This window comes from Equus caballus, chromosome 1, assembly GCF_041296265.1.
Source record: "Equus caballus isolate H_3958 breed thoroughbred chromosome 1, TB-T2T, whole genome shotgun sequence".
Lineage (NCBI taxonomy): Eukaryota > Metazoa > Chordata > Mammalia > Perissodactyla > Equidae > Equus > Equus caballus.
The window spans coordinates 40483388-40511253 of NC_091684.1; the positions used below are offsets into that span (position 1 = coordinate 40483388).

A 27866-nucleotide genomic window follows, 5' to 3' on the forward strand; every position below is an offset into this window, starting at 1 on the left:
TATCCCTTGGCCTTGTGAAATACAAAATGATAGCTCCTACTCTCTAGAAGCTAAAATTCCCCCCCCCCCTTTTTTTTCCATAAAACCAGATGATATTAGAGCTGGAAAGGGATCTTGGGCAAAATGTAGATTTAGGGGCAACCTTTCAGATGACTTGTGGTATTTGTGATATCCTGATCTAAAGATCATATCACAGTCTGAGCAAATTGTTTAATGCTGGCTACCCATTCAAATATCAAGATGGCTGAAAAAACATGGTTGAACATAGATTCTTGAACTTGGTGTCTATCTGTGAAAATGATTATTTTTCTTCCAATGTTCTAATTGAAAATATGTTTGCTATTACAATGTCCCATCATTTTGTTTGTTTGCTTCTTTCTCCCCAAAGAAGAGACTTTGTATTTTTCTTAACACATGACTTTGTATTCAAGGGGCCATATTCTTCCCTTGAAAACAACTCCAAGTGAAAAAGATTAGGCCATAACCAACAAAATAGAATTTTGGAAAGAACTAAGTAGAAACTTCACACGCTTGAGACAAATTTTGCCTTAGAGTAAAAGACTTTGCATGAACAGAAACACAGAATATGTCACTTGTTCAATTCATCTAGTCCATTATGCATGCTAAAGTTCAACTAGAACTCAATAAAGCCGTAAGTGGTGTGAGTGTGTGTGTGTGTGTGTGTATGTGTAAAATGATGGATTAGCACATTTTGGCTTTAGGAAAGACACTTTAAATTACAATTTAAAATTGTAGTTCTTTACCCATAAAGCAAGTTGTCAATGTTCGAGATATCTACAAAAAACAATGTTGTTTTTGAGATCACCTGTTAAAGCATAGCATGTTCTCCTTAGTGTTGGTGTCAATGAATCTCCATTTCAGCTCCACTGTACCACACATAACTTCAAACACAGTATGGCTGTGATAAAGAGGCAGAAGAGAGAAATGACAAGTAAAAATTTCTATCCATCATAAATGACTGAAATATTGAAAATCTTAAAAGGAAGCTGAAAATAAGCAAATTGAACATACACCCATCCCAATCCAAAATGCTCAAAGGAAAGATTACTTGCAGAGAACTTATTACCAAAAGTGCAGGCAGTTGCCCTTGATATCAGCATTCCAGAGTGGCAGGATTAGGACTGTATTGGTGGCAAATGTCAAAGCTTCGTGAGAATGAAGCCCAAGGGCCATACCATTGAATAGGTGGAAATTTATACCTTCCATTCCTCCAAGCAGATTTACCTGCCTAATTGCTTACTGACTGGGCAGAATTACGTATGGTATTCTCTACAGCTGATTTTGTATCTGAATTCCTGTAGAAAGTATAATCAAATGCAGATTCTTTTTTAAAAACACACACACAGAACAGTTAGACAGAATTTCAAGTTGGATCTAATTTTAGATATAATTTTATCAATTTGAGTAGGTAAATAAATGATTGGAATGTGCAAAGAGGTAACATTGGATGTTTTGATATATGCTCCTGTTTTCTTCCTGAGTGAATTTTCTATTGTGTTAAATTATTGTTAAACCACCTTCAAAACTCCCCAGCACCCCTGAAAATGGGTAGATGGTTTTTAGTATCACATTATCTTGATTTCATCCCTCTCCTAATCACCATCAACATCAAAAGTATTTTCAGAGTGAGTGAACAAATAAGCAAATGGATGAATCTAGAAGTCCAGAGAATGTTGCTTAGTTACTGAGGAATAATAATAATGTTATTATTAATAATACTAGCAAGTTCTTAATTATTTACTGAGTATTTACTTCATGTCAGATGTACTTTGATACACAGTCAGCTTGGCTATAAATTCTACTGATCTCTCCACTTAAGTATGTTTCAAGGCATTTTTCTTAATATTGTTTTATAGTACTTTTATTCAGAGAAAGTACATTCATAGGAAAATCAGCCTTGTTCTGTTTTTGTACTAAATTGGAATAAGTCCACCATTGTTCTAAATTACATCATACACTAATACAACAAAAAATTGCTATTCAGTGGCAGTTTTTCTGCTGTTGTGCCTCCAAATTATTCTTAAACTTGGTAGCCGCTATGGCACAATCTGATATCTTTCACACAATCCATATTCTCTCACTTCTCCAGACTTTTAAAAAAACTTGTAAATGCAGAATTATTCAAGTTTTTCTACAAATAATCAGATTTCTTAAGAGATAGTTACCTTACTCTTCTCTATACCAGTGCTGTACAACAGAAATGTAATGTGAACTACATATATAATTTAAATTTTCTTATAGTCACATTTTTTGAAAGTATAAAGGAACAGGTGAAATCAATTTTTGTATTTCATTTAAACCAATAGATCTAAAATATTGTTTCAAAATGTAACACATATTATTATTAATGAGAGACCTTCCATTCTTTTTTTTTCTGTAATATGTCTTTTAAACCTGATGACAGCACATCTCCATTAGGATTAATCACATTTCAAGTGCTTCTACAGTCATATGTGACTAGTTGCTGTGTATTGGAGAGAGCAGCTCTGTACTATTCATCTTGTGCTTGTTGTTTATTTTCTTTTTTTGAAACTTTTCTTCAACCAGATTCTTTATTTTTCTGTATAGTACTCCTCCCAAATACATAATTTTACATCATGTATTTGACCTGAATTGAACATCTGCCTACGAAACTTCCTACTATCTGAATCATTAAATATATCTTCTCAAGTGCTTGGCCTCTGCTCCCCAACTGAGCTTTGAGTCTTATTGTCCAGCAAAAAAGACATGCACACAAATATTTAGCTACAACCCCTTATCAAAAGCACAATATTTGCCATTATTCTCGAGGTCAGTAAATCTAGAAAGACAGTTTATTATTGACTTTATTCCAATAACACATGCCAAACAATTACTTAAACTTTTTTAAAAATGATTTAACATTTACTGATAGAGAAAATGTCACTAAAATGATTATGCCATCATTTAAAGCCACTTACAAGTTTGACAACTTCCTGGATCTAATTCTTCTGAGTTAGAAATCTCAGGTATGAAGATAAACAAAAGGCCTTTTCTTACAGAGGATAGTGACTTCTCAAAATTTGTGATTCTGCTAAATATAGAAGGGAGGAGTATTCTTTTGGGGGTTGGGTAATTTTACAGTGTTGCAGGGCAGGGCTTCATTGAGAGGAATTGCACTGGGTAAGGTTAAGCAGATGACTCCTGGCTTCTTCCTTAAAGTGTTCCAGTTATGGAAAGCCATTGAAACACATCTGTCAACAGATTTTGCAGATGAATATCAAGCAGATTGGCAGGCCTGGTTTTCTTTGCCAACCTTCTTTTGACTCAGAACTTGGCTAGCCTGTTTTACATACTGACCTACTGCTCTGTCCTGGCATTACCCGTTCTCTGTCCCTGTTGCTGGTTCAGCCACTCCCTCTCTGAAGCTCTGGTGACATAGATTTTGCTTTAGTCTCTCTGTTTACTTTAAATCTGTACTAAATTCTGGCCTTGCCCACTATATAGGGCCCCAAGAATTCTCTAACAAGCAGGAGCTTCCCTGATGAGAATAATCCATCCTGGGTTTCTTCATCTGTATCTTTAGGGAGATAACACAAGGAGGTATTCAGAGCTTGAGTTTGGATTTGGATAACTTTGGGCTCAAGACCCAGATTTGCTTCTAATTCTTAAATATTTATGCAGAGCTAGTATTTAAGTCTTCTGAACATCAGTGGTCTTCTTTAAAATAGGGCAAGCATAGCACCTGTATCACGGAGACGTGAGCAGGGATAAATAGCTTAGGCCAGATCTTTGATAAATGCGAAATAAGTTAATAAGTGTTAAACAATGTTAGTTATTTTTATTACTACCCTCATTGGGTTAAAATTCCCAATCATATTTTAAACTCAACATAAATCATAAGGGTAAGGACCATGTTTTCCTTGTTTCATCCTGTAACTCCAGCCTCTAACACATAAGAAGTGTAGGGTAAACTTTTAAAATTAATGACTTGTAACATTGAGGAGTTGTTCAGAAATTCCTTTTGCAGGGATTACAAAGACATTCTATCACTGAGGAGACCTCTGATTCTGCAAGTCCTGCACAAAGTATGCTTATGGTAGAACTGAAAAATGGTTCCACATTAAAGTTTTCTCCCCTCTAGAAGTTGCTAGTGTTCAGATTTCTGAACATGTAATACAAATTCAGACCAAAAATATTAAATTGATATGACTGTTAAAAGTGATGGTGATGTACCTTGAGACTCCTACTGAAAAGAAATTATAAATTAAAAAAGAATAGTTTCAGATAAAGTAATAAAAATAAGAAAATCCTACTTAACAAAATGCAATGTTGTGACTTAATTTTAATTAAATTCCATTCAGTTTAAGGCAACGAGTGTAAGCAAATTCTGTCAAAGAGAGTCAGAAAGATGTGTGGGAAGACTTAAGTATACAAACCTTATTTGAATGAAAGAGGTGCATCTGGTTAAGGGAGCAGAGGCAAACGTAACTGGAAAAGCAGGTGAAGTCAGATTATGGGAAACTGAAAGACAGAGGAGTTAGCATTTGATGGAACAAAATATAAAGCAGAAAGTCACTGTAAGTTCTGGTACAGTGGCATTTCATGGTGAAAACACCTTTTGAAGGAGTAATAGGGAAGATGGATCAGTGGAAAATCTCATAATTAAAAATATTAGGGAGAGGGGTGACATCAGCATCATGGCAGAGTGAACTCTTCCCTTGGCCTCTCCCCTATAAGATACACAGAAGAAGACATTCATACACCAACAGAGGACAGACACACATCACAAAAGACGTCTCAGAGACCCATGCAGCCATATGCCTGAAAGTCATAGTGGGGCTGGATCCTCTGGAGGAAGTGGAAGCTGATCCACAGGAGCTCTGTGGAGAGAGTTGGGCTGCAGCTGCAGGAAGTGCACAGATGAAAAGGGCTCACCATCCCTGCCCGGTACTCCAGCCCAGAATCATCTGGAGCGTGGTGCAGAGAGTGTGGCAGCACTGGAGGGGAAAGTGTACAGCAGAAGGAGGTGCCCCATCCCTGGCAGGCACTCCAGCCCCAGCATCACCCGGAGCACAGCCCACAGAGCTTGGTGGCAGCAGCAGGTAAAGTGTGCAGCCCCAGAATAGTCTGGAGCACGATGCGCAGACTGTGGCAGTGGTAGTGGGCAAAGTGTGCAGGTGAGGACAGGTCCCCTGTCCCTGTCTGGTACTGCAGCCCCACTATCACCCTGTGCATGAAGCAGTGAGCAAGGGAGCGGTGGCCACATAAAAGGAAAGTGCACAGTCCTGCAATCGCCCAGAGCTCTGTACAGAGAGACAAGCAGGGGTTGTGGGAAGCACTGGGTAGGAGAGTACCCCTCTCCCTGCCTGGGGTTCCAGATCTTCCATCGATCAATCACTTAGAGAGAATAGCAGTCAGTGGCTGGAGCTGGGGAGCCCCTGTTCATGCCAGGCCCAGAACAGCACCTGTTACCCACCCGGTGGGAGTATGTGGCAGCTGTGACCAGATAAGAGCACCATAAGGAAGCAAAAATCCACTCCATCAAGCAGTATGAGTAGGTATATTAAATCTCCAGACCAGAAGGAAAGTGACAAGTACCTGGAAACCAACCCTGAAGGCACACAAATCCATAACCTAAATGACAAAGAATTCAAAACAGCTATCATTAAAAAACTCAGTGAGTTACAAGACAACACAGAAAGACAAATTAAAGAATTCAGGAGCTTCTTCACAGAGGAGATCGAAACCGTAAAGAAGAACCAATCGGAATTGTTGGAGATGAAATCCACAATGGGTGAAATAAAGAAAAATCTGGATTCCCTAAACAACAGAGCTGACAATGTGGAGGACAGGATCAGCCAATAGAGTATAGTACTATAGAAATGCTTCAGAGGGAGAAGAGAGAACTAAGACTAAAAAGAAATGAAGAAGCTCTCAGAGAAATATCTAACTCAATCACAAAATGCAACATGAGGATTACAGGTATTCAAAGAGGGGGAAGAGAAGGACTATGGAGCAGAAAGCTTGTTCAAAGAAATAATAGCTGAGAATTTCCCAAACCTGGGGAGGAAGCTGCAAATCCATGTGAAAGAGGTCTCCAGATCTCCTAACTTTGTCAATGTAACAAGACCTACTCCAAGGCATGTAGTAGTGAAACTGGCAAAATTCAAGGACCAAGAAAATATACTAAGGGCAGCAAGGCAGAAGAAAATAACTTACAAAGGAACCCCTATCAGGCTTTCAGTAGATTTCTCAGCAGAAACCTTACAGGCTAGGAGAGAGTGGAATGATATACTCAAAATCCTGAAAGATAAAACCTTTCAGCCAAGAATACTCTATCCAGTGAAAATCTTCTTCAGATATTACAGAGAAAGAAAAACTTTCCCAGATAAACAAAAGCTAAGAGAGTTCATTGCCACAAGACCCTCCTATAAGAAATCCTCAGGAAGGCTCTCATACCTGAAAAAAAGAAAAAAATAGGAAAGGGGCTACAAAGCCCTGGGCAAGGAGATGACTAAGTAGGCAATAATCAGAAAATGGCAGCTCTCTATCAGATCAGGTTAGTAAACACCGAAATTTAACATCAACCATAAAGAAAAGGAAAACACCAAAATAAAAATGATCTCATCATTTTAATGACAAACTCATAACACAAGATGGAAAAAGATATTACAAAAATAACTTAGAAGGGGAAGAAGAAAGGGAAGGAATCAGTATAGTCTAAGGAAATAAGAGGTTATCAGAAAATGGACTACCTCAACTATGAGATTTTCTATACAAACCCAAGGGTAACCACTAAACAAGTAATTAGAATAGAGACATTTATGATAAACAAGGAGACAATGAAGAAAACCAACAGAGAAAACTACCTAATCAAATTAGTGGTCCAAAATACATGGGACGAGAAACAAAGGAAATGAAGAAGGACTGGGAAACTCATGGCAAGATGGCAGTATTAAGCTTTCATATATCAATAATCACTCTAAATGTAAATGGATTGAATTCTCCAAACAAAAGACACAGAGTGGCAGGATGGATTGAAGAACAAGACCCAACAAGATGCAGCCTCCAGGAAACACATCTCAGCTCCAAAGACAAACACAGGCTCAGAGTACAGGGGTGGAAGACAATACTCCAAGCTAATGGCAAATAAAAGAAAGCAGATATTGCCATACTTATATCAGACAAAGCAGACTTCAAGATAAAACTGGTAAAGAGAGACACAGAGGGGCATATATAATGCTAAAAGGGACTCTCCACCATGAAGACATAACTCTTATAAACATGTATGCACCCAACACAGGAGCACCAAAGTACATAAAGCAACTATTAGCAAACCTAAAAGGAGATATCAATGACAACATAGCATAGTAGGGGACCTCAACACCCCACTTACATCAATGAAAAGATCATCCAGACAAAAAGTCAACAAAGAGATAGCTGACTTAAACAAAAAACTAGACCAGGTGGAATTTATAGATATATATACAGCACTCAAACCAAAAAGAGAGGAATATACATTCTTCTCAAGCACACATGGAACATTCTCAAGGATAGACTATATATTTAGAAACAAGGCAACCTCAATAAATTTAAGAAGATTGAAATCATATCTAATATCTTTTCCAACCATAATGCCATAAAACTAGAAATCAACTACAAGAAACAAGCTGAAAAAGGAGCAAAAATGTGGAGACTAAACAACATGCTACTGAACAATAAATGGGTAGTCGAAGAAATAAAGGGAGAAATAAAAAAAATATTTGGAGACAAATGAGAACGACAACACACCACACCAACTCTTAAGGGATGCAGCAAAAGAGGTCCTAAGTGGGAAATTTATAGCAATACAGGCTGACATTAACAAACAAGAAAAGGGTCAAATCAACAATGTTAAACTACACCTAATAGAATGAGAAAAAGAAGAAAAAAGCCCAAACTCAGCAGAAGGAGGGAAATAATAAAAATTAGAGCAGAAATAAATGAAATTGAAACAAAAATGACTGTAAAAAGGATCAATGAAACAAGGAGCTGGTTCTTTGAGAGGATAAACAAAATTGACAAACACTTAGCCAGACTCACTAAGAAAGAAACACAGAAGCCTCAAATACATAAAATTACAAAGGAAAGAGGAGAAATTACAATGGATACCACAGAAATACAAAAGATTATAAGAGAATATTATGAAAAACTATGTGCCAACAAACTGGACAATCTGGAAGAAATGGATAAATTCTTAGATTCTTACAGCCTCTAAAAACTGATTCAAGAAGAAATAGAGAATCTGAATAGACCAATCACAAGTAAAGAGATTGAAACAGCAAATCAAAAACTTCTCCAAAAATGAAAGTCCAGGACCAGACAGCTTCTCTGGAAATTATACCAAACATTCAAAGACAATTTATTACCTATTCTTCTCAAACTATTCCAAAAACTGAGGAAGATGGAAATATTCCTAACACATTCTACAAGGCCACCATCACTCTGATCCCAAAGCCAGACAAGGACAATGCAAAGAAGGAAAATTACAGGCCTATATTGCTGATGAACATAGATGCAAAAATCCTCAATAAAATATTGGAAAACTACATCAAAATACAGCAATACATCAAAAAGATCATACACTGTGAACAAGTGTGATTCATACCAGGGACACGGGGATGGTTCAACATCCACAAATCAATCAATATGATACAGCATATTAACAAGGGGAGGAAGAAAAACCACACGATCATCTCCATAGATGAAGAGAAAGCATTTGACAAGATCCAACACCCATTCATGATAAAAACTCTCAATAAAATGGGTATAGAAGGAAAATACTTCAACATAATAAAGACCATATATGACAAACCCACTGCCAACATCATACTCAATGGAGAAAAACTAAAAGCCATCCCTCTGAGAACAGGAACAAGACAAGGGCGCTCACTTTCACCACTCTTATTCAACATAGTACTAGAGGTTTTGGCCAGAGCAATTAGGCAGGAAAAAGAAATAAAAGGAATCCAAAAAGGCACTGAAGAAGTGAAACTCTAGCTGTTTTCAGACAACATGATTTTATATATAGAAAACCCTGAAGAATCCATTGGAAGACTATTAGAAATAATCAACAACTACAGCAAAATTGCAGGATACAAAGTTAACTTACAAAAATCACTTGCATTTTCATGCTCTAATAACGAACTAATAGAACAAGAACTCAAGAATACAACCCCATTTACAATCACAATGAAAAGAATGAAATATCTAGGAATAAATTTCACCATGGAGGTGAAAGACCTATACAATGAAAACTATAAGACATTACTGAAAGAAACTGAGAATGACATAAAGAAACGGAAAGATATTCCATGTACGTGGACTGGAAGAATAAACATAGTTAAAACGTCCATACTACCTGAAGCAGTCTACAGATTCAACACAATCTCAAGCAGAATCCCAATGAGATTCTTCACAGAAATAGAACAAAGAATCTTAAAATTCACATGGGGCAACAAAAGACCCCCAAATAGCTAAAGCAATCCTAAGAAACAAGAACAAAGCTGGTGGCATCACAATCCCTGACTTCAAAACATATTCCAAAGCTATAGTAATCAAAACAGCATGGTACTGGTACAAAAACAGGAATGTAGATCAATGGAACAGAGCTGAAAGCCCAGAAATAAAACCACACATCTACAGACAGCTAATCTTTGACAAAGGAGCCAGGAACATACAATGGAGAAAGGAAAGCCTCTTCAACAAATGGTGTTGGGAAAACTGGACAGCCACATGCAAAAGAATGAAAGTAGACCATTATCTTTCTCCATACACAAAAAGACTCAAAATGGATCCAAGTCTTGAAGGTAAGACCTGAAACCATAAAATTTCTGGAAGAAAATATAGGCAGTACACTCTTTGACATCTGCCTTTAAAGGATCTTTACAAATATGATGTCCACTCAGACAAGGGAAACAAAAGAAAAAAGAAACAACTGGGACTTCATCAGATTAAGGAGCTTCTGAAATGCAAAGGGAACCAAGATCAAAATGAAAAGAACAACCTACCAACTGGGAGAAAATATTTGCAAGTCATATATCTGATAAAGCTTTAATCTCCATCGTATTTAAAGAACTAACACAACTGAACTACGAAAAAATAAACAACCCAATCAAAAAGTGGGCAGAGGATATGAACAGACATTTTTCCAAAGAAGAAATACAGATAGCCAATAGGCACATGAAAAGATGCTCCACATCACTAATCATCAGGGAGATGCGAATCAAAACTACACTTAGACATCCTCTTATGTCTGTTAGAATGGCAATAATCACCAAGACAAAAAACAATAAATGTTAGAGAGGTTGTGAAGAAAAGGGAACCCTCATCCACTGCTGGTGGGAATGCAAACTGGTGCAGCCACTTTGGAAAACAGTATGGAGATTTCTCAAAAAATTAAAAACAGAATTACCATATGTTCCAGCTAAACCACTACTGGGTAATTATCCAAAGAACTTGAAATCAGCAATTCAAAGAGACTTATGCACCCCTATGTTCATCGCAGAATTATTCACAATAACCAACACATGGAAGCAACCCAAGTGTCCAGTGACTGATGATTGAATAAAGAAGATGCTGTATATATATGCAATGGAATACTACTCAGCCACAAAAAAGACATAATCGTCCCATTTGCAGCCACATGGTTTGACCTTGAGGGCATCATGTTAAGCGAAATAAGCCAGACAAAGACAAACACCATACGATTTCACTCTTATGTGGAGTATAAACAAACTTATGGACAAAAAGAACAATTTAGTGGTTACTGGGGGTGGGGGTGGGGATGGGTGGGAACAAGTGTTACAGGGGCACTTTTATATGGTGTTTGATAAATCTTAATGTACAACTGAAATTTCACAGTGTTATAAACTACTTAGACCACAATAAAAAATTTACAAAAAAAGATATTAAGGAAAAAGCAGTAAAGCTTTTGCAGAAAGAAAATGAGTAGCAAAAATACTACATTGGATCAGCATTCTGGAAATATAGTTCTAATCTTATTTTACTCACTAACTCAAACACCTTGGGCAAGTCACTTTAACTCTGACTCTGCTTACTCATATCAACTGTTGGTGAGGAAGGAGTAATCGGAACACTTATACACTGTTGGTAGGAATATGAAATTGTGCAGCTGCTATGGAAAGCAGTACAGAGTTTACTCAAAAAATTAAAAATACAACTACCATATAATCCAGCAATCCCACTTCTGGGCACATATCCAAAAGAAATGAAATCAAGATCTTGAAAAGATACATGCACTCCTAGTTTCAGCCAACATTATTTACAATAGCCAAGATATGGAAGGAACCTAAAAGGTTCATTGAGGGACAAATAGATAAAAAAAATGTGGTGTATACATACGGTGGCATACTAATCAGCCTTAAAAAAGAAAGACATTTTGTCATATGCAACAACACAGATGAACCTGAAGGACATTATGCTAAGTGAAATAAGCCAGTCATGGAAGGACAAATACTGCATAATTCTACTTATATGAAGTATCTAAAGTGGTCAAACTCATAGAAGGAGAGAGTAGAATGGTGGTTACCAGACTCCGGGGAAAAGGAAATGGGGAGTTGTCCAACAGATATGAAGTTTCAGTCATGCAAAAAGAAAAAGTTCTAGAGATCTTTTGTGCAGCATAGTGCGTATAGTTAACAATATTGTACTATACAGTCAAAAACGCATTAAGAAGGTAGATCTCATGTTGTGTCCTTACCACAATAAAAAAAATGAAGGTAAAATAGACTTTTTCAGACAAACACTGAAAGCATTAATCACTAGCAGATCGGCAAAACAAGAAATGTTCAAGGAATTTCATCAGGCCAAGGGAAATAAGAGAAAAGGAAATGAGAAACAGGGCCTCTCAAGCTTCTAACCAGAGACAAAATAATAATAATGATAATAATAATAATAATAACATTACTATTAACAGTAATAGTAGTTTACTACTGCTGATAAATTACCACAAACTTAGCAGTTTAAAACAATATATATTTTATTATCTCATTGTTTCTGCGGGTCAGTAGTCTGGGCATGCCATAGCTAGGTCCTCTGCTCAGGGTCTCACCAGGCTGCAATCCAGGTGTTGGCCAAGCTGCTTTCTCCTCTGGAGGCTGTACCAGGGAAGAATGGGATTCCAAGCTCATTCAGGTTTTAGGCAGAATTCATTTCCTTGTATGACGGAGCCCTGGTTTTTTGCAGGTTGTCAGCTACAAGCCATCTGCAGATCCTAAAAGTCACACACAGTTCCTTCCCAGGTGGGCTTCCTTAACATATCTGTTTACTTCATCAAGACAACAAGGAGAATCTCTTGCTGCAGACTGCTAAGATGGATTCTTATATAATAGAATCTAATCAGGAAGTGATATCCCATCACCTTTGCCAATTCTGTTAGCTAGAAGAACATCTCAGGTATTCAAGGTGAGAGGATTGCACAAATGTTTGGACACTAGGAGGTGAAAATGATTAGAGGCTCACCTTCAGTTCTATACCCCACGTTATTATCATGAAAATCTGCTTGCTTAGAGAAAGGAAAGTACATTTAATTTTGCAGACATTCCTCCATCAATCTAATTAGGTCTTGGTAAATTTCCTGGGGCGCATCCTGTCCAAGGTAGAAATCCAAATGGTTGTAGTGAGGAATCAACTTGTAATAAATAAGCTTGGTAATTTTAGGGAGTAAATTCTCAACATCCTTGGGATCAGCCACAAGGTCCTGTCCACCACTCCACACCGCTGTTGGAACTTCCATCTTAGTAACATTGTATAAGGGAGGTGTAAGCTAAATACAATTAAAGAGATAGAGAAAAAAAGAGATTTCACAGAAAGTCACGTTATAGAAATAACATTAACAATCAGATCTTAAGCAAGTTCTTCAAATGCTAGAAATGTATAATTAGGATACATTTAATGATATATAAACATTAAAATGTTAAAAATACTTGAAGGTACTTTTGTGCAATAACATGAATTGTGAACAAAAAAGAGAAAACCATTATATTTCTGACTTGTACTTTTGGGAAAATAGGAAAGGACCCTCAAGGAAGAAGGCTCTTATCTCTCAGGGGACCATCTTTCTGGTATCACTCGGCCTGGGAGTATTGAATAGGATAAACATAAATACCCTTCTCATATGCAGAAATCTGGGCTCAGGGGAATTGTGGACACTTGAGTAGACTCTGCAGGGAGCATTGAGACCAATGCATGAAAACAGGCATTTGAAAAAGGGTGTTTAAAAGGAACCAGCCTGTTGTAAAGAAGTAGAGTGGTACTAATCTCCTGGCAAAATTTCCCTCCCCCTTCATTTTGGTAACACAACCTTTCTTGTGCTGATTCAGCAAATCCCAATTCCCCAGTTCCAGAGTGGTGCAGGGTGACCAGGCCTGGACGATTTGTCCTTCACTCTTATGGCCTCAGTGATTGTGTGAGAGATGGGTACATGGCGAAAACCGGGCCAGAGTTCTCTCTGGAAATTTTTGCCAGAGTTATTGAGGAAACATTGGCTTTTTCTTTGGATTTTCAGTTAAAAGAGCTATATGAGCTAAGTGTATTCAGTTCACCATCTTACAACTGTCTTGGAAATAGCCTAAGGATGGGAACTGCATATGCGAGCAGAATTGAGAGAGTGAGAGTGTGCGGGAGAGACCCCTTATGACAAGTTCCTGGCTCTTGTGAGTCTACCACTACACTTTTCAGCTCAGTAAAGCAGTATATATTTTTAACCTAAAATAGAATTGGTTTCTGTTACTTGCAACTAAAAGAGTCTTGATTGTTACCATATTCCATGGACTGAATTGTGATTCCCCTAAATTCATATGTGGAAACCATATCCCCCAATGTGGTTGCATTTGGAGATAAGGCTTTTATGAGGTAATTAAGGTTAAATGAGGTGGTAAGGGTTGGGTCCTAATCCAGTAGGATTGGTGGCTTTATAAGAAGGGGGAGGGGGAGAGAGAAATCTCTCTCTCCAAGTGCACGCACACAGAGGAAAGGCTATGTGAGTACAAAGAGAGAAGGCAGCTATCTGCAAGCCAGGAAGAGAGCCCTCACCAGAACCCAACCACACTGGGATCCTGATCTCAGACTTCTAGCTTCCAGAACCATGAGAAATAAATTTTTGTTGTTTAAACCACTCAGTCTATGGTATTTTTTTACGGCAGCCCAAGCAGATTAATACACCATAGGTAATTTGGGCAGCAAGATTAGGAAGGAAAGGTTAACAGGGACAGAGATGTAGATCATTAGGAAACAGTAACCTTGGCCAGGGAGAGATTTCTTAGAGGACTAGAAATGGCCTGTGGGAGACCCCTGACTTGATGACTGTCCACCTTCAGTTCTCTTAGCAGGGTGACATTCAGGCAGAGCACACAGGTATAGTCATTCCAGATGTTACTGTCAGTTGATAGATTGGTGCCTAGGTCTTTGCATTGCTAAATATCTTAAGCATGTCACCCCTACCCTATAATACTGAGAAGCCTGTGTGGGGACCTGGAATTGGCCACCCCAAGATATGTCTCTTTGGCATCAGGATTATTTGAGGCTGATTGCTTTTGATAAACTGGGACAGGGAAGGAGGCTCTGAGGAATGGAACTTGCCCTTTGTTAGGACACCTTTACATTTGTAAGGTAAATCTCTATCTGTAAAAGGTGCCTCCCTCTCTGTACCAGGAAGAAGAAAGGAGATGACCTTCTCTCCAAAAACTCTTAATCAATACCAAAGGCAAGGACTTAAATCTGCATTTTATTGTGCTTGTCTGGTAACCTCCTGTAACTGACTTCCCTCCCTCTCCCAATGTTGGCATTTCTTAAGGATTAAGCATCTTTCCTTAGGCTAGGAACTGATTGCTGTGCTCACCTGTGACCGCCCAGCTCCAGACAATTGACTTGCCTCCTGCTACACCCACCGAGATAGCAGACCATTATCTGCTGTGTCCATCAAGCGCTGTGTGAGACAGGGCAATCTTGTGACTATTGTGGGAGGGACATTTCAATCATATGTGAAACACCCTGTTTGGGGGTATATAACCACTATGTGCACCCTACTTCTTCGGTGCCCTTTTTTCCTTCAGGAAGAAAGACTGCGGGCCATGGTTCCTCATAAAGCTTTGTTTGATTTTCTCTTGCTATTCTGTCTCATGTGAATTTAATTCGTTCTCCGGCCAGACGAACCCCCATTTGGGAAGAGGAAATGTCTTCCTCCCCTACACCTTGAATCTGGGCTTAAGAGCCAGTGGTAAATGAGAATGTGTGGCTATGAGAAGGTAAGACGAAGCACAGAGAAGGAAATGAAGGCAGATCAGCACTGGCCAGTAGTGCATGCCAGAGGAAGATGGGCTCAGGACAGCCTGGAGCAGGGTGCTACTGATGAAAGAAGAAGTAAGCTTTCCTGACTCTCTAGTTTTCTCAGTAGAATAATACAAAGCATAAATATTTAAATGCAAAGACAGAGAGAGATAAAGAATAAAAAAACAATGCAACACAGAAGCAGCAATAAATATTAGAAAGCTTTAAGGCACAAAGTGGGTCTGAGAAGTCCCCCAAATCAGAATACCTCTACTGCAATGATTTAATACCCTGCTCAGCAGGAAAGGGGAGCCTACAAGACACCACAGCAATATCAAGATCAGGATCCAAATGACATATGACAGCTTTTTGGCACGATTTTTTCTCACTTTCTTAGTAATAAAGGATTGGTAATTACACCTGTCTAATTTATGGTGTTATTACATATAGCTGTGACTAAGGTTATTGCTGTGTATATAGTTCACTCTCAGTTTGCTTTGGGTTTTCCTTTTTTTCTCCAAAGCCCCAAGCAACAGGTTCATAATTGAACCTGAATCACCATGTATTTTGACAGAATCTGCAAGCACAATGATAAAGCTAATGCTTGTGACTCAACTGTCATCCAAGTAGGTATCTGAGTCTTACAGGGTAAGGTCATCATCTAAAAACTTTTTTATAAAGCAACTGTATACCATTGCTGGGACAAGGAATTGGTTAATTACGAGAATAACTAGTACTTTGACATAGCGTGTGAGTCTGTGCATGTGGGCAGCCACACATACACACACACATATAGCTATAGCAATTTAGGAGAGAAATCAGATTTTTCATGCCAGTTGATGTTATGTATTTTCACTATTGTAGTTATCAGGGTAGCATTAAAATTTTCTTTTTAAAAAATTTCCAAATTTTCACATCCTTATTTGAAAAAACCCCTGTATCTCTGATGACCACTCATTTAATCAGAGCTCAGTCTACAAGTAAGAAGCCAAAATCATAATTGGATTTCCTTATATACCAGATAAAAATAATAACAACAACAACATGTACTTCCCTTTAATATAGATTTTTGCTTCAAAAGTTTTCGTAGATAATGTCAAGAATCCTGTCGACACAACATTCTTTGGCAGATAGCACTGCTTTTGCTTAAAGGTGATATTTCTGTCTGTATATCTTTAATGATCCATGTATCATTTTTTTAAGATGTGTAACAAATGACATCCCAAATAACTATTAGGACATTGTTAGTTGATTTTATGGATAAGAAGTCAGAGAATATGCTCTATAAACAAAGATTATGTATCTTTAGTTCTCTCTTTAAAATAGTGCTGTAAGTGCCAAGAGTTTCTATTTTTTGAGAAAGAATAAGTGTAGTAGAAGAATGGACTTAAGATCCAAGAACTCCTGGGTCATATTCTGGTTCTTCACTAGTTAGATAATTTTGACAATTTACCTAAACTCTCTGCACCTCTGGAAAAATGGAGATAATAATATTTACCATGCAAGGTCATTGTGAAGATCAAAAATAATGATACGACACATGGTAAGAACCCAATATGTAGCATCTAATCTACATAATATATCTGGCAGAGGGAATGGGGCCTAGTACGTGCTTAATGAGTGGACACTACTTTTATTAGTTCATTTCCAGTATGCAACTGATGATACCACTATTGTTGTACCTGGTGGAAATGCATTATGTTCTGATCATGGTTTCCCCAATCAAACGCTTGGAACTGACCAGAATTAACAGCCTATAATAAAATAAAAACAATAAACACTAAGAATTAAGATGATATAAGAAAACAACGTACATTTAAAGACAGTAAACCAAAATTTACAAAAAAAAGAATAGACATTACATTCTACTTTTTAGGCACATGAACTAAAATTCAATAAAGATTAGCAAGTCAAATGATAAAAACGATAAAAATTGATACTAATCCACAGAACTGACTACCTTTTACATCCTTTTATACTTTTCCAATGACAATCCTTAGATAATGATGCCTTTATATGTGACAATGTCATACAAAGAAATTTTTAAAAGATGCTGAACTGAATGATTCTTGAATAGCTTAGCTTCAGGAATTTTTATAATCATTTAAATAAAGCACTACCTATAAATCTCCTACATTAAAAAAGACACCTATTATTATTAAACAACTTTACATATTATTATCCTTGTCAGATGGTGTAGGATGTTATGACTACATTCGCTATTCTGAAACACTTTTGTTACTATTAGAAGGAATATTCTGGGTGGCCTGGTGGCACAGAGGTTAAGTGCGCATGTTCCGCTTCTCAGCGGCCCGGGGTTCACCGGTTGGAATCCCAGGTGGGGACACTGCACCATTTGGCAAGCCATACTGTAATAGGTGTCCCACGTATAAAGTAGAGGAAGATAGACATGGATGTTAGCTCAGGACCAGTCTTTCTCAGCAAAAAGAGGAGGATTGGCGCTGGTTAGCTCAGGGCTGATCTTCCTCAAAGAAAAAAAAAAAAAGAAGGAATGTTCACTCACAGAACGCCCTCAGTGCTTTCTGTGTGAGGTGCAGCGCTGCTGTCTGTCTCCCGTCCGCAGGGCCAAGCAGCCTGTCATGTTGTCAGTAATGTGGCCGCAGGCTGAGACACCATGCAGACCCGTTTTTGCATTTTAGTTTTTAGACTTCACATACTAGAATAGAGACAGTCATACACCTTTGGGTTCCTTTTTCTGTTATTTGCCAGCCGTGTTGGATAAAGGAGACAGATAATTTTCACATTTACCTCAAGCACTTCATTAAATTTTTCTCAGACTACTCCATGGGCTTTTTCTTAACTTGAATCTCAGATATTTTTTTTCGTGTTAATTTAATAGCGTTTTAGTTTAAAATTATTCTGATCGTGGTTTGTATTTACAGAGGGAGTAGTCACTTGCTGCTATTGAGTTTCTGCAGGTTTTCAGCAATGGGAAGCAACAGAGTGTACCAGTTAGGAACTTGAGTTCTAGAATCAAACAGAGCTGGTTTGAATCCAGGCCTACTGGATTATTGCATCTGTGATCCAGGGCAAGATATTTATCTTCTCTAAATCTTTTTCATCTGTGAAATAGGAATGACAGTAACATTCTTCTCACAGGGTTGTGAAGATTAAGTAAGGTAAGGCATAAAAATCATGTAGCACCTAAGAACGCTCAACAAATTGCCCTTTTTGCTAATATTACTACCATCATCATCATCATCATCATCCTTGCCTTAGCTGTCTACATAATTTATGAATAAACGTTTTATCTCCCTCTCCTTACTTATGTCTATCCCGAAGAGGACTTTCTGTCAAAAGAGAAGAGTTCTCTTTGAGAGGAGTCAGTTGTGAGATGTGTAAGGGATTGGCTATGACATTTGTAGAATGAGGTATCAATGCCTTTGTTGAAAGATTGTTATGAGAATTAGGTGAGACTGAATGAAATCATGTATGGGAACAGCAAGAAGGACACAGTGTGAGTGCTCAATAAACGTGAAATTGAAGTTGTATTACCTGGAAGGCCATGCCCACCTGAGGCTATCTCCTCAGCAGTAGGAGGCCCTGTGTCCTGAACATCTTTCTTCCCATAGGAACTTGCAGGCTTATCTCCTGTCGGTAGAACTCTTCAGATAATTTGAGAAATCCTCAACTAAAATTTCAGGCTATCTATAGCAGTGATTCTCAACTTTAAAGCATTGAACAAATTTATTCGGTCGTAGGTTAAAATGCAAATTCCTAGAGCTCTCAGATACGTTAAAACTTTGGGAAGATCTTTTCTCTCTCTGTCTTTCTCTGTCTCTTTCTCTTCACACACACACACACACACACACACACACACTCATCCTTAACTCAGAAAGCTATACCAGTTGAATCTGACTTATCTCTGAGCTTGCCAAACGTTGAGTAATATAGTAGCAAAAGAACCCCACAAACTTATACAGAAGGTAAAAACAGAAACCATTAACCCATTTTAATCCCTCCCTAATGTTTAATTTGCTGAATAAAGCACTCTGAAATGGCCCATATGCCAACTGAAGGATGAACAGATCTGGAGTAGCCTGTATCATGTTATATAAACTTCCATTAGAGCGACAATTTCCCAAAAGAGGACATACAAGCTTTCCCTAGAAAAAGCAGTTTGGAGGAATCTCAGGATCAGAGTTCAGTCATCATATCTGGGAACCAAGACCAAACATCAGATACTGAGGATATGGAAAATAAAAGGAAGTAAAGGAAATCAAAATACGTTGATGATGATTGCAGAAACATCAACTGACAGTGGCAAGTGCCTGCAAAACCCTGCAGTGAGCTCTCTGGGGGCGCTCCTCCGGGATCCTGCAGAGATACGTGTGCATCATCTCAGGAATAGGAAGCCATACCTGGGCCCAGTGCAGCATATTCTGAACAGACGTTCCCGCAGGGCTCTGTGCCAAATAAACATCCAAGCGACTCTGAAAAGTAAACAGATTATTTGTCACCTGCAGGCTAACCATATAATCACATCACAAGTAAATCTGAATATTTTCTTTCTTTCCTTTTTTGTTTTTAGGAATAAACATGTAGCATACCATGAAGACACATTAACCAAACAAGCCCATCTTAAGAGCTTTCTTCTTCCTTAGCTCTATTCTTCTGTCCTGGGCAGTGCCATCATAAAGCCCACAGAAGGCATCCTGCTGGTCACAGACAGAGGTAATACACCTTTCTTTCCAGCCTCACCTCAGACAGGTCCAAGAGTGTAGGAGGTCAAGGGGTAAAAGCCCCAGTGACTGTCTCCTTCACCCTGTGTTAAGTCCAAAGGACATTCTGAGAAAGTTGTTCATCATAAGACACTGGGAACAGATCTGAATGTTTCCTTTTGCTTTCTGATTTTAAAAATGTGGTAAATGTTCTACTGGGCTCTTTGAAAATTTTGGGGGCATAATCAGTCCAGTACTTTAACAGCCATTAACACTTAGATTTCTTCTGGATAAAAAAACCTTGGGGCCGGCCCGGTGGTGCAGTGGTTAAGTGCGCACGTTTGCTTTGGCGGCCGGGGATTTGCCAGTTTGGATCCTCGGAGAGGACATGGCACCGTTTGTCAAGCCATGCTGTGGTAGGTATCCCACATATAAAGTAGAGGAAGATGGGCATGGATGTTAGCTCAGGGCCAGTCTTCCTCAGCAAAAAGAGGAGGATTGGCAGTAGTTAGCTCAGGACTAATCTTCCTCAAAAAAAAAAAAAAAAAACCCTTGATGTTTTCCTATTTTCAATTGCATTTTCTTTTAGTATACAAAGAGTTATTTTTTCTACCAAAGCGGGCATCAGAAATATCTTGGAGCTTTTAAAAAAAATGCAACTAGTTACAAGCTACCAAAACCTATGAATCAATACCAAAATCTCTAGAGTTGAGTTCTAGACATGTGTTTTTGAAGTTCCATAAATGCTACTATGCATCCTTTGTTATGCTCCACTAAAATAAACGTCCTTGCAGGCACTGTAACATTCCACAGTCCAGTCTCCAACAGAGAGGAAAAAGGCAATCTGACCACACAAATGTACAGTGAAGGTCCCCAATGAAAGTTCAAGGGTGTCATTTGGTGGACGCTTTCTTTAGAAAATTCTTTGGCCATGTCAAGAGGGTGCTTTTGAAATTATTGAGTTTGCTTAAAGGTCTTTTTACTTAGCTTTGCCTCTGCCTATGTGATATGCTTCCATCTAAGTGGCAGGCAAGCATAGTTTCCCCAGTAAATTGAGAAAGTGAGAAATGAATGTGAAAAGGCAGCGACTAAGGTTTGCTTTGTATAAACACACTTTTATAAATCTTGTTTAAAAACAAGGAAAGCGTTAATCAATGCTTTCCACTGACAGAGGGAGACAGGGCTCTGGGAAGCAGGCTGTGAGACAGTCAAAGATCATTTTCAGCTCTGTCCCACCTCTGTTTTCAAACATATCTTCTCTCTTGCTGAGGAGTAAACAGTAGCTTTCTCTCTTTCCCCATCCCACTTTTCTGGTCAGCTAATGGTAACCAAGAAAGAAAAGGATCTCAGTCAAGTTGGAAAGGATTTGACAAGAACTCCAACACTTATCCCTTGAATGGTGAATATGTGGCTATCATTGAAGAGCCATCCCTTTACCCCTTTGGATTACAAAACTAGGTAGTTCACAAAATGACTATTGTCAAATTACCTATGGAAGTGGAAAATTGATTCAAAAAATACAATCTGGGCTCACTCTCTGAAATTCTACTCAGTAAGTTTGAGATAGGGCTCAGGCACAGCAAGATAAATTTCAAAACCATAGCCTTAATCGAAGTGAAGGACTTTTCAATGGTGGCACTTTGGCCAACAGCAAGTGTTGGTGAGAATTTTCAGTGGCCAAACCTCCTTCTCAAATCTTCCTGCTAAAGCAAGTGGACTCTCAGCCTTGGTTGGAAGCCATGAATAGATGATTATGTTCCAGGAGACAAAAAGGAGACCTTGGCAGGTGGTTTCCATGCAATTCAGAACAAACTCTCCTCATCTCTGTGTAAAAACCAATTGCTTTTCTGGATCTGTCTTCTTACACATACCATGTTTAAGTTTTTCCGATCAAATCCACTCAAAGTAAATAGGAAGTTGCTGCAAATATGATGAAATAGCTTCCGGTTGCACACCTTGGTGGCAATGAAGTGGTCAAAAAATGTCTGAGAATAGAACATCTTGTCACCAAATAACACCTGCAAGATCAATTTAAGACACCATCAAATTTCATGGATGTCAATGTCAAGAGTGGAGACTGAGTGATAATTTAGACAAGGACTGGACAGAAGGTGACATCTGATCAGTGCTAGCCCCAAGTGAAGCAAGACACATGTCAAATTTTGTTTTTGTGGTTCTCCCAACCCACATTTGTGGTCTTCCCAACTCACCTTTTGATGCCTTTTCCCAAGATCCTTTACTAGGGGTGTTTTTCAGAATGTCCCCTGAGAAACCAGTGCCCACAGGAAACTGGTGAGGCTTTGGAGTCAGGCATACCTTGGTTTGATTCCGGACTCCATCTCATATACTTTAAGAGTGTATTTAATTTCTATTATCCTGAATTTTCTTGACTACAAAATGGAAAATTAACATCTACTAAGCAGGACTGTTGTGACGATAACAGGTCATGTTTAAAAGATGCCTAGTGTAGTTTCTGGGGCCAGCCCTACGGCATAGCAGTTAAGTTCAGAGTGCTCTGCTTTGGTGGCCTGTGTTCACAGGTTCAGATCCCAGGTGCAAACCTATACCACTTGTCAACCATGTTGTGGCACTGACCCACACATAAAGTGGAGGAAGTTTGGCACAGATGTTAGCCCAGGGCTAATCTTCCTCAAGCAAAAAAAAGAGGAAAATTGGCAACAGATGTTAGCTCAGGGCTAATATTCCTCTGCAAAAAAAAATTAAAAAAATAAAAGGGGGCCAGCTTAGTGGCATAGCAGTTAAGTTTGCATGCTCAGCTTTGGCGGCCTGGGGATTGGTGGTTTGGATCCCAGGTGCAGACTTACACACTGTTTATCAAGCCATGCTGTGGCAGGCATCCCACATATAAAGTAGAGGAGGATGGGCATGGATGTTAGCTCAGGGCCAATCTTCCTCGGCAAAAAGAGGAGGATTAGAGGCGGATGTTAGTTCAGGAATAACCTTCCTCAAAAATAGGTAAATAAAATTAAAAATTAAAAGCCATGTAATATAGTTTCTAGAACCTAGCAAACTTTCACAAAACAATAACTATTATTATAATTAGTGACTGATACAGACTTGATGAGCCATTTCTTCCAGAATCTTTTTTTTAAAGAGCTTATTAGTATTATTACTGGTTGTTTTTGAAGATTGGCTCTTAGCCAACATCTGTCGCCAACCTTCCTCTTTTTTTTTCTTCTCCCCAAAGCCCCAGTGCATAGCTATATATCTTAGTTGTAGGTCATTCTAGTTCTTCTATGTGGGATGCTGCCATAGCATGGCTTGATTAGTGGTGGGTAGGTCCATGCCCAGGATCTGAACTGGTAAACCCTGGCTCCTGAAGTGGAGCATGAGAACTTAACCACTTGGCCATGGGGCCAGCTGCCTTCCAGAATCTTTCAATGAACTTTTTGTGGAGGCAAAAGCCTAACTCAAAGAAGTACATTTCTACTAGTGAAATTTCAGGCAATGTTGCTAGTGAGTGGAACTTATCTTTTGAACTTTAGGAACCCTTCAATTATAACATAAAATTCATATGTAATCCCTGTGCATATAAGTCCCTTCTTGCCTTCATTTCACAATAACTAGTTTTATAGTCTTAGGATAATAAACTAGATATAAAGGCGAAAAGATGTTTATTAATTCTTAAAACTTTTGGAAACACCCATTTACAGTAGAAAACTGGCATATCTTTCCTCTGGAATCCTTTATTAACTGGCAATTACAACGAAAGAACAATAACAAGTAGAGTTTATTCTTATTGCATGGATGTACTACAAGATTTTATACCATCTTTGGTAAACTAGATCCAGTAAATTCCTACTAGGTATAAACTATTGAACTCTGAGTTTGAAAAATGGTTACCCGATATGGTCAAAGGTAATCTTCGTTTAATGGAATATTTAATATTCCATGGAAATATTTGATATTCCATGGAATATTAATGGAATATAAGATATACCATGACTTCATGTACTCCTTCATGCCAGACAGAGGGACAGAAGAAGGGATGGAAGGAAGGAGGGAGAGAGAGGCTAAAATATGTTAAACTAGTTCAAATCATACTTCTTTAGATCTGGAAAACAATAATTAACCCTTGAAAACATTATCTAATTCATTCTGGCCTCTTATTCATTTTATCAGAATCACTAGGACACTTGGACGATATATTAGATAACTTATTTTATCCATTTATCAAATTGTAACTCTTCCTGCATCACTGTCTATATGATAATTTAGTAATAGCAGCAGGAGACATATAGAATGAGCTTATCTTTTAAAAGAATGTTGACATCTATCGTATGTTCTTGAATGTGATAACCTAAATAGATGGCCACATTAAAAATAGTTAAAAAAATAGTCAAAGCAGAAGGTAGGACCTGATTTTAATCAGTGAACATTTCTATTTTTCATTTACCAGTATCTTCGTCATCCACACTTGACAGAAAATCCATGTGAAAGGAAGTTCATAGGATAATCAACCATGAAAATATGATATGAAGAAGAGGTTATACCTACCATAAGAGGCCCTTGTTCTTTGTTCTGATAATTGCTTTCAGAAATATAGGGTGAATTAGCATGGCAGTCTCTGATTTCACTTCACCTCTATATCCATGCATGAGTGACTCAGCAAAACTACCACACATTTACCCAAGGATAAATAATTGCTCTTTTACCCTAACTTAAAAGACAGGATAGTAATGCAGGCCAGCCAGTCATCCAGCACCTGCTTGCAGAGTTGCAAACATGTTGACTTGTAGATAATTCCAAGTTGGTTCTGGAAGGAGCATGTTTGTCACATAACAGTGTGGAGATAGGCTGCCTCTATTAGCTCTTTTGGTACCTTTGTGAGAATCAGAAAAGGTACCCGCTCTTCTGAGCACATGGCTCCATGCCAGGGCTCATGGCTTGCTGGATTCAGCTCTCAAAAGCCTGGTGTGCTGGGCACCATTGTGCATGGCTGCATGAGGATCCAGGACTGACTTCTTTAGGTTGGCATTGAAAAGGTGGGGAAATGACAACATAAGAAAGGACTGACTATGGATGGCCTGGTGAGATCTGGGTTCAAATTCTGGCTCTGCTACCCATTAGTTGGGTGATTTGGGACAGGCTGTTTAGCCTCTCAGAGCCTAAGGTCCTTCTTTTAAGAAATGGAGACAATAATAAGAATTCTTATTATTGTAGATAGCATGTAAAAAGCAAAGGGTCAAGGCAAGTGGTAGGTCAGAAAAAAGTGAGACAAGAACACAAAGGCATAAATGCCCAGGGGCAAACAAGGAATGGGAAGGGAGGAAAGGATGAATAGACAGGAGATCTGAAATAACAAGTGCTGTGGCTTTGAATCTAAAACAAACTCAATTAATAATACTAGATAATATTTATTGAGCACCTGCTATAAGCTAGGTACGATGCTTAAACATGTATTATTTCAGTGAATTTCCCAAAGAACTTGACAAATTCTACCTGGGTTGTTTATTTATTTACGACTTTACTGAGGAATAATTGACACCATAAGACATGTATCAAATTGTAACTCTTCCTGTGTAACTGTCTATATGATAATTGAACAATAGCAGCAGGATACATATAGAGTGAACTTATCTTTTAAAAGAATGTTGTCATCTATTCTATGTTCTCGAGTGTGATAACCTAAATAGATTGCCACATTAACAAATAATTAAACTAGAAGATAGGACTTGATTTTAATTGGTGAACATTTTTATTTTTCTATGAACTTCTATGAAGTTCATTTTTTAAAATTAGATTCCATATGTAAGTGATTCAGTACAATATCTTTCGCTGTCTGTCTTATTTCATTTGGCTTTATGTCTTCCAGTTTCACCCAATTTGTCGCAAATGGCAGTATTTCCTTCTTTTTTTTTTTTGGCTTTTTTATATTCTTTTTAATTTTTCTGTTATAATTTATATAGGAACCTCTCTAGTGTTTTCCCATAAGGACTGTACTGATTTACATTTCTACCCAAAGTGTATAAGGCTTTCCTTTCTCCACATCCTGGCCAACATTTGTTATTTCTTGTCTTTTTGATAATAGCCATTTTGACAGGTGTGAGGTGATATCTTATTGTGGTTTTGATTTGTATTTCCCTGATGATTAGTGATGTTGAGTACCTTTCGTGTACATGTTGGCCATCTATATGTCTTCTTTGGAAAAATGTGTATTCTGGTCCTTTACCCATTTTTTAGTCGGATTACTTGCATTTTTGCTTGAGCTGTGAGTTCTTCATATATTTTGGATATTAACCCCTTATCAAATATGTGGTTTGTAAATATTTTCTCCCATTCTGCAGATTGCCTTTTCAATATGTTGATTGTTTCCATTGCTGTGTAGAAGCTTTTTAGTTAGTCCCACTTGTTTATTTTTGGTTTTATTGCCTGTGCTTTTGGTGTCTTATACAAAAAATTATTGGCAAGGCCAACGTCTAGGAGCTTTTCTCCTTTGTTTTCTTCTAGGAATTTTAAAGTTTCAAGTCTTACATTTAAGTCTTTAATCCACTTCAGCTTAATTTTTGTGAGTGGTGTAGCATAGGAGTCCAGTTTCATTCTTTTGCATGCGGCTATTCAGTTATCCCAACACAATTTATTGGAGACTGTCCTTTCTCCACTGTTTGTTCATAGTGCCCCTGTCAAAGATTAGTTGACCATAAGCATGCATTTGTTTCTGGGGTCTCAATTCTGTTCCACAGGTCTATGTGACTGTTTTCATGCTGGTACCATACTGTTTTGATTACTATAGCTTTGTAATATAGTTTGAGATCAGGAAGTGTGATGCCTCAAACTTTATTCTTGTTTCTCAGGATTGGTTTTCCTATTCAGTGTCTTTTTGGTTCTATACAAATTTTAGAATAGATTTTGCTATTTCTATGAAAATTACATTGGAATTTTGATAGGGATTGCTTTGAATCTGCAGATCATTTGGGCGGTATGGACATTTTAGTATAATATTAATTCTTCCAATCTATGAACATGGGATATCTTTTTGTGTCTTTTTCAATTTCTTTCATTAATGTCTTATAGTTCTCAGTGTACAGGTCTTTCACCTTGGTTACTAATTTCAGTAAATTGTGTTTCATTGGCCTCTTTAGGGTGTTTTTTAGATAAGATCATGTCATCTACAAACAGACATAATTTTACATCTTCCTTTCTGACTTGGATGCCTTTTCTTTCTTTTCCTTGCCTAACTAATCTGGCTAGGACTTCTAGTACTTTGTTGAATACAAGTGGTGAGAGTGGGTATCTTTGTCTTGTTTCTGATCTTAGAGGAAAGGCTTTTAACTTTGCATAATTTTAGCTATGGGTTTGTCATATATAGCCTTTATTGTATAGAGGTACATTCCTGCTATATCTAATTTTTTGAGAGTTTTTATCATGAAAAGAAGTTTAGCTTTGTCAAATGGCTTTTCTGCATGTGTTGAGATGATCATGTAATTTTCATCCTTCATTCTATTAAGGTAGTATATCACCCTTATTGATTTGTGTATGTTGAACCATCTTTGCATCCCAGAGATAGATCCCAGTTGATCATGGTGTATGATCCTTTTAATGGACTGTTGAATTCAGTTTACTAGTATTTTCTTGAGGACATTTGCATCTATGTTCATCAGGGATATTGGCCTGTGATTTTCTTTTCTTGTGGTGTCTTTTTCTGATTTTAGTATCAGGATAATGCTGGCTTTGTAAAATGCGTTTGGAAGTGTTCCTTTTTCTTCAGTTTGTTGGAAGAGTTTGAGGAGGATTTGTATTAATTCTTTTTCAAATCTTTTTTAGAATTCACTAGTGAAGCCATCTGGTCCTGGGCTTTCATTTGTTGAGAGATTTTTGATTACTGATTTAATCTCTTTGCTCATTGTTAGTCTA

The 27866-nt window shown here is 37.9% G+C and overlaps 2 protein-coding genes across 11 annotated transcripts in view; both read right to left on the reverse strand.

Annotated features, from left to right (window-relative positions):
- The window catches only part of LIPN (lipase family member N), a 42709-nt gene extending 30342 nt beyond the window's left edge, over nucleotides 1–12367 (reverse strand). For 2 of the 5 annotated variants that reach the window (XR_002808642.2, XM_001501491.5), the window contains exon 1: nucleotides 827–961. The gene's annotated coding sequence lies outside the window, so the exon portion shown is untranslated. Of the gene's footprint in view, nucleotides 1–826; nucleotides 962–4418; nucleotides 4504–12094 lie in introns of those variants that run through there. The other 3 variants (XR_011422451.1, XR_011422452.1, XM_070224733.1) reach the window with 3 other exon arrangements.
- Nucleotides 11998–27866, reverse strand: part of LOC100062243 (lipase member K) — a 49378-nt gene continuing 33509 nt past the window's right edge. For 4 of the 6 annotated variants that reach the window (XM_023643143.2, XM_070224684.1, XM_070224686.1 and 1 more), the window contains 4 exons: nucleotides 21863–22009; nucleotides 19692–19763; nucleotides 16992–17063; nucleotides 11998–12808 (listed from right to left, as the gene is read on the reverse strand). In XM_023643143.2, the coding sequence (XP_023498911.1) occupies nucleotides 12569–12808; nucleotides 16992–17063; nucleotides 19692–19763; nucleotides 21863–22009 (531 nt within the window). In that variant the 3' untranslated portion in view covers nucleotides 11998–12568. Of the gene's footprint in view, nucleotides 12809–14875; nucleotides 14969–16991; nucleotides 17064–19691; nucleotides 19764–21053; nucleotides 21310–21862; nucleotides 22010–27866 lie in introns of those variants that run through there. The other 2 variants (XM_070224694.1, XM_070224700.1) reach the window with 2 other exon arrangements.